Source organism: Nanorana parkeri, unplaced genomic scaffold, assembly GCF_000935625.1.
Source record: "Nanorana parkeri isolate BGI_ZX_2015 unplaced genomic scaffold, ASM93562v1 scaffold4, whole genome shotgun sequence".
NCBI classification, from domain to species: Eukaryota; Metazoa; Chordata; class Amphibia; order Anura; family Dicroglossidae; genus Nanorana; species Nanorana parkeri.
Window position 1 is genome coordinate 5,167,745 of NW_017306272.1, and position 9,319 is coordinate 5,177,063.

General features: G+C 43.7%; 1 protein-coding gene across 2 annotated transcripts; it reads left to right on the forward strand.

Annotated features, from left to right (window-relative positions):
- Nucleotides 1-2,681: 2,681 nt before the first annotated feature.
- On the forward strand, nt 2,682-8,856 carry HNRNPA2B1 (heterogeneous nuclear ribonucleoprotein A2/B1). 2 transcript variants are annotated; one of them, XM_018576159.1, is made up of 11 exons: nt 2,682-2,710; nt 3,375-3,485; nt 4,484-4,630; nt 4,889-5,099; nt 5,212-5,313; nt 5,405-5,482; nt 5,597-5,668; nt 6,060-6,200; nt 6,364-6,501; nt 7,991-8,085; nt 8,256-8,856. In XM_018576159.1, the coding sequence occupies exons 1-10, from the start codon at nt 2,705-2,707 to the stop codon at nt 8,062-8,064; spliced, it is 1,080 nt and encodes a 359-aa protein (XP_018431661.1). In that variant the 5' UTR covers nt 2,682-2,704; the 3' UTR covers nt 8,065-8,085; nt 8,256-8,856. The 2 variants fall into 2 exon arrangements, with proteins under 2 accessions (XP_018431661.1, XP_018431672.1); XM_018576170.1 differs by lacking the exon at nt 6,060-6,200 and having other exon boundaries at nt 5,597-5,611.
- Nucleotides 8,857-9,319: the final 463 nt, after the last annotated feature.

Here is a 9,319-nt window from a genome sequence, read left to right on the forward strand (position 1 = left end):
AAAAAGAGACGCGATGTCTATATACCCTGTAATCCTTCCCCCCTCCTATGCTGTCAGATAGGGGAACCCCCTCCCTGGGTTGTTATGATACCACTATTTGGCTTGATTAGGCTTTCTATTTGGCTTTCTATTGAAATTATAAATACAATTCTTGAAGGTTAATGTGGGAGCATTTTTTAAAGGAGTGGTATGGCCTTACCACTGTTTTCACATAGCCTTTTCAGCATATCACCAGCCAGGCCACACACAATTTTCCGGCAAATTCCACTACTTTCAGCCAGCTTTCAATTGCTGCCACTAACACTTCAGATTATTAGGTTAGTAACTGTTGGTTACATTAAGCTGCCCACTGAACAAAGAAAATATAACAGATTCCTCCATCAACGCTTATGAGTGTTGATCGAGGAATCTCCTGCTGTCTTCGCGGCCGCTGTCAGAATACCCGCACAGAGCCGGTAGCTCACTGGCTGCCGGCTCTGTCCTTTTGAAAATTGCACAAATGGAGTGTTACATACATAAAGGGAGGCGCATTTGGGGTTCCATTAAAATGAATGGCACTTCCCGCACCAGAATTTGTCAGGCCGAAACCAAAAATGACTTTTTTTCCCACCTTTTTATTTTATAATGGGGGGTAGGGTGGGGTGCTTTATTTCTTTTTTAACTTGTTTTGATTTTTTTAATTAGTGATCAGTACTGATCACTGTGATGTTTGAATATTACATTACAGGGAATGATCAGCAAAAATTACACTTCATTTAACTCGATGCACCATAGTGCCTTGCACCACGCTGCAGCACGGTGACATGTGATGCGGTAGTTTGTACTGTGTATGGTGTGAACAGGCTAGGCAGAAAACAATTGTTTCTCATGTGCCCTTGCACTGAGCATTGAGTGAATGAGCCCTTCCTATGTAGCCCTGCTCGCCGCCACACAGTTTTCCCAGCAAAAGCAGCCTACCTGCCCTTCTTCCAGTGCCAGGGACTTTATTATTTTGTACGTTTTTGACGGAAGCATCCGTTGTTGCTGCTGCACCCGCCCTGCTGCATGGGCATTTTCCGGTCAGGAGTGCGATGGGATACTTGGACTACTTCCAGTTAGGGTTGCTACCCATTCCGTTTTCACCCAACCAGTCCGGTTTTGGAGTCTTGTGTCCGAGTGTCCAGCCAGAGGACACCCGGACACAAGACACTCAATGCCGACTGACACTTTAAATTTTCTGACAGATGCGGCTGCTGAGGTCCCCGGCAAGCGCGATCTTGGGCAGTCGCATCTGCCTGAAACTGGACCTGCCTCTGAGCTGCGGGCCCGGTACACAGGCACATGCTGCCGCACATTGCCTTCTCTTCCTCCTCCGGCTCCCTGACACCGTGCTGCCCGCCTGCGGACCCCTGGTGAGACACCATAGCCCAGACAGCCCACCTGAGAGTCGCATAGCCCACCTGAAAGCGCACACAGGCCACCTGAGAGACCCATAGCCCACCTGAGAGTCGCAGAACCCACCTGAGAGTCTCATAGCCCACCTGAGAGTCGCATAGCCCACCTAAGAGTCACATAGCCCACCTTAGAGTGCACACAGCCCACCTGAGAGTCGCATAGCCAACCTGAGAGTGCACACAGTACACTTGAGTGTCGCATAGCCCACCTGAGAGGCGCACAGACCATCTGAGAGAGGGGAACAGGAGGTGTCTGTAAGTTCATTGTTTCATATGTTGTGAAAAGGTTACCTTACCTTTTAAATAATGTGGCCCTAAGTCTTTGCATTGGTGTGAATGGGCCCTATAGAAAATAATGGGATTCCTATTGTCGTGTGTTGTTGCATGAGCCAAAGCGCTTTAAATTGCACAGGAGTGAAAGGAGACTATGGAACCATTTACAATGCACTGTGCACATTACTACAATGTGCGGTAATAAATGTAACATGTTTTGAATGGCACTCCGGTGTACAGGTGATGAAGCATGCTGCACGGTAGTATGTTGTGCTGCGTAAATAAAAAAAAGGGTCAAGAGCTTTATATAGGGTGCATCACCTTTATATAGGTGTTAGGGTGCATCATTTTTAACAGGATATCTCAATGCCAAGTGCGGTAACGCACCACAAACACAGAAACGGGCACTGCCACGCACAAATTAAGCACACTGTTATGTGACCCTTCCACCTACTCTAATAATAAACATCCAGCACCAGTACATAGACTCCACCATTGTATCATCTTCTTTTCTTCGTATAGAAAAAGACAAGCACACGAGACAATAGAATTAAATATCCCAGAACCCCTTGCGCTTTTCTCCCAGTCAATTTTAGCACAGATGCACCTCATGTTCAAGAAGGGCGTAGCCATATTCTCAAAGCTCACATCTGCAACCGTAGCCCCCATTCTCTATTCACTGTCGGCTTGTTTACGAAAACTGCGCCGACCCCCCACCGCGTTCCCATTGTCATTCTAAAGAAGCGCCTCCATGACAACAGAGCTCGGGTTACGCTAACGGCCGAGGACCGGGATCCGCCCACCGTGCCGCCATTGGCTGCACCTACGCATTGTATGACGAAGGGGGCGTAGCCGCTAGCCGGCGAGAGAATCTTCTAGAAGAAGAAGGGCTGTTCTTTTCGCCATTACTGCCTAACCCTCGTCGGGTAGAGAAGCACAGGGATCCGTTCTTCCATCAACGCCATTCCTTTGTCTTCAATTCAGTGTGTTCGGGCAACATGGAGGTAAGCGAGCCGGGGATCGCGCTGAGGGAGTGGTGGTTGGGGCTGTGCGATGCACTTTTGCCAGCTCGGTATGGCGGGCAACGTGGACGCTGATGTTGGGACGGTGAGCACCGGCCCTCTGTACGTCTTCCAGGAAAGACATCGAATTCTCAATGCTGCGATAACAAGAGGGGAGGGGGGGCCAACCGGCTCTGTAATGGCGGCTTTGCTTTTTTCTTGGCCGCCATCTTGTCTCCTCAATTGTGTGAGGATGAGATGGCCGCGGCCTGTCCCCTCCATCGTCTGGTCATATCGCACCCCTCATCACGGGGATTGACGGTTTAATTGATCGTATTATGATCTGATCGCTGATAATGGGTAACTGGAGGAGGAGCTGGATCTGATCTCTGAATTAAAGTGATCACCGTGTGATATTCAATACAATCATCAATGGAGATAACTGCAGGCACACGCATTGTTCCCTGTATGTACCAGCCATGGCCTCATTGCAGGTTTTATACATTAAACATTAGTCGATGGATCACAAGGCAGCATAGTGCCAGCAGCTTCTGATCATACCGGTGCTGATGGATTGCCTTGTGTCCCTTGTGATTGAAGTGTTCACCTGACAATGGCCTGATGTGATGTGTGCACTGATTTCATGTCTATTGTATTTATTCTGCAGAGGGAAAAGGAGCAATTCAGGAAGCTGTTCATCGGGGGACTCAGCTTTGAAACCACAGAAGAAAGTCTAAGGAAATACTACGAACAATGGGGCAAGCTGACGGACTGTGTGGTAAGAACACGTCATGAATGTGGGATGTACCGTGCCTGGGGAATGGTTTATTCGTGGTGGGAATTGGGAGTATAATTAGATCTGGATGCAGATGTTTCTTTTATTTGTAGTCAAGGCGTTCTTCTAATTGGTGCCGTTACGCTCTCCTGTGCTCTTCAGGTCCTGCATAACTTCTGAATATGTAATACCTGCTTAAATTACATTCATGAGTTTAAGCTCTAAAATGCATTCAAACACCTTTAACTATTAACAAAAAATGCTTTATGCGTGTATCACTCGGCTGTAGATCCTCAAATCATCTATGAGTTAGTGCTGGCACTGTCCTTCCTTCTGGAGGGGGGCTACTTTTGTTCCATATGGTCCCTGAGTGTTGTAAAGTAACCACTGTTCCATGCTCACACCTGTGATGGAGTACAATCGGAATACAAATTGGTAAACTAAACACGAGATCGTAGTCCATCACAGATGTGAGCGTGGAGTGGTGACTACTTTACAACACGCACACAGGGACCATGGAGAGGAAAAGTAGCCGCCCTCCAGAAGGTAGGGCAGCACCAATTTAGAGATGATTTGAGGTTCTACAGTTGAGTGATTCACAAATAAGGTCCAGTTCTTAATAGGCTGCTTGAATGCATTTTTGAGATTTAGCTGTTGAGTAAGGATTGTTCAATGGTCCCATGGTTGTTTGTGTGCTTTTCCTAGACAGACTTTATCTATTATGAACACATTTCACAATACAACTCCAAAAAACACAACACAGGTTTGGTTTTTGAGGTTTGAGATCTCTTACCTGGGGGACTGACTAGGTGAAGGGACTGGGCTCAAAGGATTTTTTTTTTTTTTCTGGTGTGAGCCTTTTTGGAGTGTGTAGAGGATAGTGTTCCGATTGGATGGTGTATAATATGGGAGCTGGGATGACAGTCCGATGTGTCCAGTTTGAAGACCAGTCAAAATGTACATTGTTTGCTTTTGCAAATGTGTTTTTGTTTTCCTCCTAGGTCATGAGAGACCCCCAGAGCAAAAGATCCAGAGGTTTTGGATTTGTAACCTTTTCTTCCATGAATGAAGTTGATGCCGCCATGTCAGCCCGCCCGCATTCAATTGATGGCAGAGTTGTGGAACCTAAACGTGCTGTAGCCAGAGAGGTAATAATGAATCTTCTGCATTATTTTCAGAGATGTTCAGATGGAGTGAACGAATTTCTCCTGCAGATGGAGTGAATGAATTTCTCCTATCAGATGGAGTGAATGAATTTCTCCTGCAGATGGAGTGAATGAATTTCTCCTATCAGATGGGGGTGAATGAATTTCTCCTATCAGATGGGGGTGAATGAATTTCTCCTATCAGATGGGGGTGAATGAATTTCTCCTATCAGACTTGTTGACCCATCCTTTCAATTTCAGGAATCTGCGAAGCCTGGCGCCCATGTTACAGTTAAGAAACTCTTTGTTGGCGGTATCAAAGAAGACACAGAAGAGCATCACCTTAGGGAATACTTTGAGGAATATGGAAAAATCGAAAGCATAGAAATCATCACAGACAAACAATCCGGCAAAAAGAGGGGCTTTGGGTTCGTAACGTTTGATGACCACGATCCCGTTGACAAAATTGTTTGTAAGTAGTCTTAAACTGCAGCTTAAAAATGCTGCTTTCCTGTAATGAATCTGCTTTTGAGAAGCGGGCATTGTGCAAGTATTTGACATTTTGTCATTTTTCCTCCCCTTAGTGCAAAAATATCACACGATAAATGGTCACAATGCAGAAGTCAGAAAAGCGTTATCAAGACAAGAAATGCATGAAGTACAGAACACCAGGAGCAGCAGAGGAGGTGACTATTACTGATGTTTACAGATCCCGTGTCTTAGGTGCCATACATCATTCTTGGCAATGTCGCTAACAATGCTTTTGGTTCTTAGGAGGCAATTTTGGATTTGGTGATTCACGTGGTGGTGGAAACTTTGGACCCGGACCTGGAAGCAACTTTAGAGGAGGCTCAGGTAGATATTATTCCAAGACTGATCTTACATGTGCTTTTGGTGTTTTGTGTTTGCAGACCCTCCCCATCTGTTGTTAAAATATTTATGTATACTGAATCCTTTTCTTTTAAACAGATAGCTATGGAGGTGGTGGTGGTGGACGAGGCTATGGAGATGGATACAATGGATATGGTGGAGGCCAAGGAGGCAAGTAGCTGAAGCACCATTTAAACACTGGCTCTATATAGTGCAGCACTTTTAATTACCAATGGTCATCCCATCAGTATGTTCCAAGGGTGCCTAGTGTCCTAATACATTAAACACAACTGGGTCGCCTTGGGAGGCAGTAGGTTACTCCTACTGTGTTGGCTTTAGGATGAAACCTTTACTTTTTATTCTTTGCCACATTTGCTGGTATTGTCTCATTCTATGATTTGCTTAGTGTGTAGGTCATTTAATTCCCCCCCCCCCCAGTATGGGGATCTGGGGGGTGCTCTCATTCTTATACTGGGGTTCACATAACCTAAATTTGTTTCTGCAAGTATCCATTTGATACATATTGACTGATTTTATTTTCCCCTTTTATGGTTTTCTACAGGTGGTAACTTTGGAGGTGGAGGCGGACCTGGCTATGGCGGTGGACGCGGTGGCTATGGCGGCGGTGGTGGTGGTAGTGGCGGTCCCGGTTATGGCAATCAAGGTGGTGGATATGGAGGTGGATATGATAACTATGGCGCAGGTAAAGTACTTTAGATCTTTACTACAATAGACTTGATATACAAAGCTTTACTTAAGTCTTGTGGAAATGTGACTGCACTTTGTAACTAGTTTGACTTTGCTTAAAACCAAACTAACCTTGTGTTCATGTATTGAAACCCTTTCAAATCAATGTATTGCCACAGGTAACTACGGTGGAGCAGGAGGAGGAGGAAACTACAATGAATTCGGAAACTACAATCAGCAGTCTTCTAACTATGGCCCAATGAAGAGTGGTGGAAACTTCGGGGGCAGCAGAAGTATGGGAGGACCATATGGTGGAGGTAGTAGTAGCATTGGTGGTAGTCAGGCCTGAAAGTGTTGCACATTCAGTATTTTTCTGAAGTCATGCAAAGCATAAGCAGATTTATCAAAACTGGAGCAGACAGAATCTGGAGCAGTATCCCATGGCAACCAATCAGCTTCTCTCTTCAGTTCAGTTAAGCTTTGATAATGAAAGGGAGAAGTTGATTGGTTGCCATGCACAGCTGCCCCAGATTAGATTAAATTCCCAACATTTTGTTTACCAAGTGTAATATCTGACATATTGGAGCACAAGACGGACTTTAAATGAATGCTTGGCTACTTCCTGTCCTCTGCATTCAATGTACTTGTGCTGCCTGGATTATGGATTTATTAGATATTTCTATAGTGCCAGCAATGTACGCAGCACCTTGACATGCACGTTCCCTTTTGATTTAGTCAATACAACACTGATGGCCTTTATTTAGTGAAGTGTAACTAATCGGTGTGCAGTCTGCTGAAGTCATTGTGTTGTCTTACAATAGATTTCAGTTATCTGGAGCACTTTAATACCAGCAACAGGACCATCTAACTGCATCCAATCATTTATATAGCTGAAGTAAAGGATGTGTATGGCAGGGAGATCACTCACTTCCTGCCCTGGTGACCACAGTTTAGGGAGTGGATTAACGGGTAATGGTAACAGCAATAACGCCTGGAAAAGGCTCTAAATTCTCCCCTATGCTTTGAGAGCCAAAGAAACACTAATGGTGCACCTCTAAAAATGGTGCACGTATAGTTACAAAACTTGATGTGGTTTTTCCTGAAGGTCTCCCAACCGCTGTGCAGGATCTGGATTCTCAGACCTGTAGGCTGAACAGCAGAGGTCAGAGGCTTTCCTCACCTTTTAGTGTGTGATTTGTGCTTCCTTTGCAGAAGGGGAATATACTGTCACTGCAGAGAACGGTGTGGCTCCTCCTGTCTTGTAATTTGACAGCTTCAGTTTCTTTAAAACTATAAATGGTTACTGGCAGGGAAAGGGCATAGGGCTGTTCTACATGCCTGGTTTCTGGGAAAGCACTTCCTGTGTGGGAAACTATTACATCAGTTTCCTCAGTTAGTAGCAACTCATCCCAGACTAATTCTAAGCAGACTAGGAAAGATGGCGCATGGATAATGTGACCAGGTAAAAGACTTGCAAGATTTTTGCAGTGTCAGCGTTTCTGGTAAAAATTTAGCTTTTGTTCACGATCTGGATGCAGGTTTATCCTAAATCTTTATGGTCTTTAGACAGTTCCTGTATCTTGACATTTTGAAGGTGTCATGCTGTTCTAAAGGTGTCACCCTATGGGCCTGACTTCACTGATGTGTGTTAAGTGTTCCTGTGTCCATGCCAAACAGCCAATCATATGCAGTGGAATTTGAAAATAAACTCTTTGATGTTTGGTAATACAGGTGGACTTGACACTTTAGTGACCCTGGCATTGTGATTGTGCAGGTCAATGTTCTAAAACAATTGTTTTCTTCCAGGTAACTATGGCCCTGGCAGCGGCAGTGGAGGTAGTGCTGGCGGCGGCGGCTATGGAGGAAGAAATCGTTATTAATTTCACGTTTGTTCCTTCTGGGTAAGTGAACAAAACATATTCTGAATTTTCTTTTTTTCCGTTTTGTATTAAAAAAAAAATGCTGAGCTCTTTAGCTTCAGGTTAAGCTTATCAGGATAGTGTATTGTCTTTAAACTGGCTAGCTGGATATAATCATAACCTATTTTTACCCTTTACTTCTGTTGAAACAGGCTTCACTGTATAAATAGGAGAGGATGAGAGCCCAGAGGTAACACAGCTGCAGGTTATCGAGATTACAAAGTTAAGGAGTCATTATCTCAGTCATGCGTAGAACATGCAGTGATATGACAGAAGACACCAGAGCAGATACAGAGAGCCATTTTGTGAATGGAATGGATATATTTAAGTACATTACCTTACAATGGAGGAAGGACTGTAAAATATACCTTTGAGACAGTTTTTAGGTTTTTAAATGTTTATTTGTAGTGGTCTTTGTAAAGAGTGCAGCAGCATTCCTTTTTGATAATGTTCACTTTAAGTTGCAGGTAACGTGACACTTTTATAAGATTTATGAACAGTTTAAAGCAACTAGCCAGGATCATGGTGTAATTTGAGACTTTTTTTTTTATTTCATTTTAAATTTCAGTGTGTGTATAGTTAAAGCTGTTGTACACTTTCATTTAATAAAAAACAATTCGAAAGGAAAGGCTTGTCTCTTTTTAGATGTATGTATTGAATTGTGTGAAGGAAAGGTGTAGTACAAAGTGTTCTGTAAATAAAGCTGTAAAGTGTATGTGTGTTTTATAAGTTGTAAGGAGAAAAGAACGTAGATAACGAGGGGCTATCTCTACAAAGAGAGAGGCACCTATTCAGATCTTTTAGATGCAGCTGCTTCATCCATGGCGAGTAAAGGAGCTATCCCCAGCGAGGTACTCTACCCAGACACGCAGGTCTAGTGCAAGAGAAGCAATGAGTGGCGCCTCTAAGCTCAGTCGTTTATCACTGAGCTAAAGTTCTGGATAAAGGTTTTACTACACTAGATTTAAGGATGTCCACGAAAAGCTGAGGGGGTAGAGCAAAGTAGTGCTAAGCTTCAGTTAAACTTCTGTAGGTAAGAACTATTTTCTTTCTATTAAAATATCAGTTTACAGTATAGTTGCTATTTGAGCTTTAAATGTAACTTTTTTTTAGTTTTTAAATGTGTAATATACTTTTTTTTTATTTAACTTTTTTTTTTTTAAAGTTTGTGCAAAGTTTTGTGAGACTCTAGTAAGGTATTTTTTTTTCTTGCTGG

Bases quoted from the DNA above. Each gene is read 5' to 3' on its own strand.
- HNRNPA2B1 (XM_018576159.1), top strand. The intron at 3,486-4,483 runs GTAAGAACACGT...TTTTCCTCCTAG, and splicing joins GCAAGCTGACGGACTGTGTG to GTCATGAGAGACCCCCAGAG. The intron at 4,631-4,888 runs GTAATAATGAAT...TTTCAATTTCAG, and splicing joins AACGTGCTGTAGCCAGAGAG to GAATCTGCGAAGCCTGGCGC.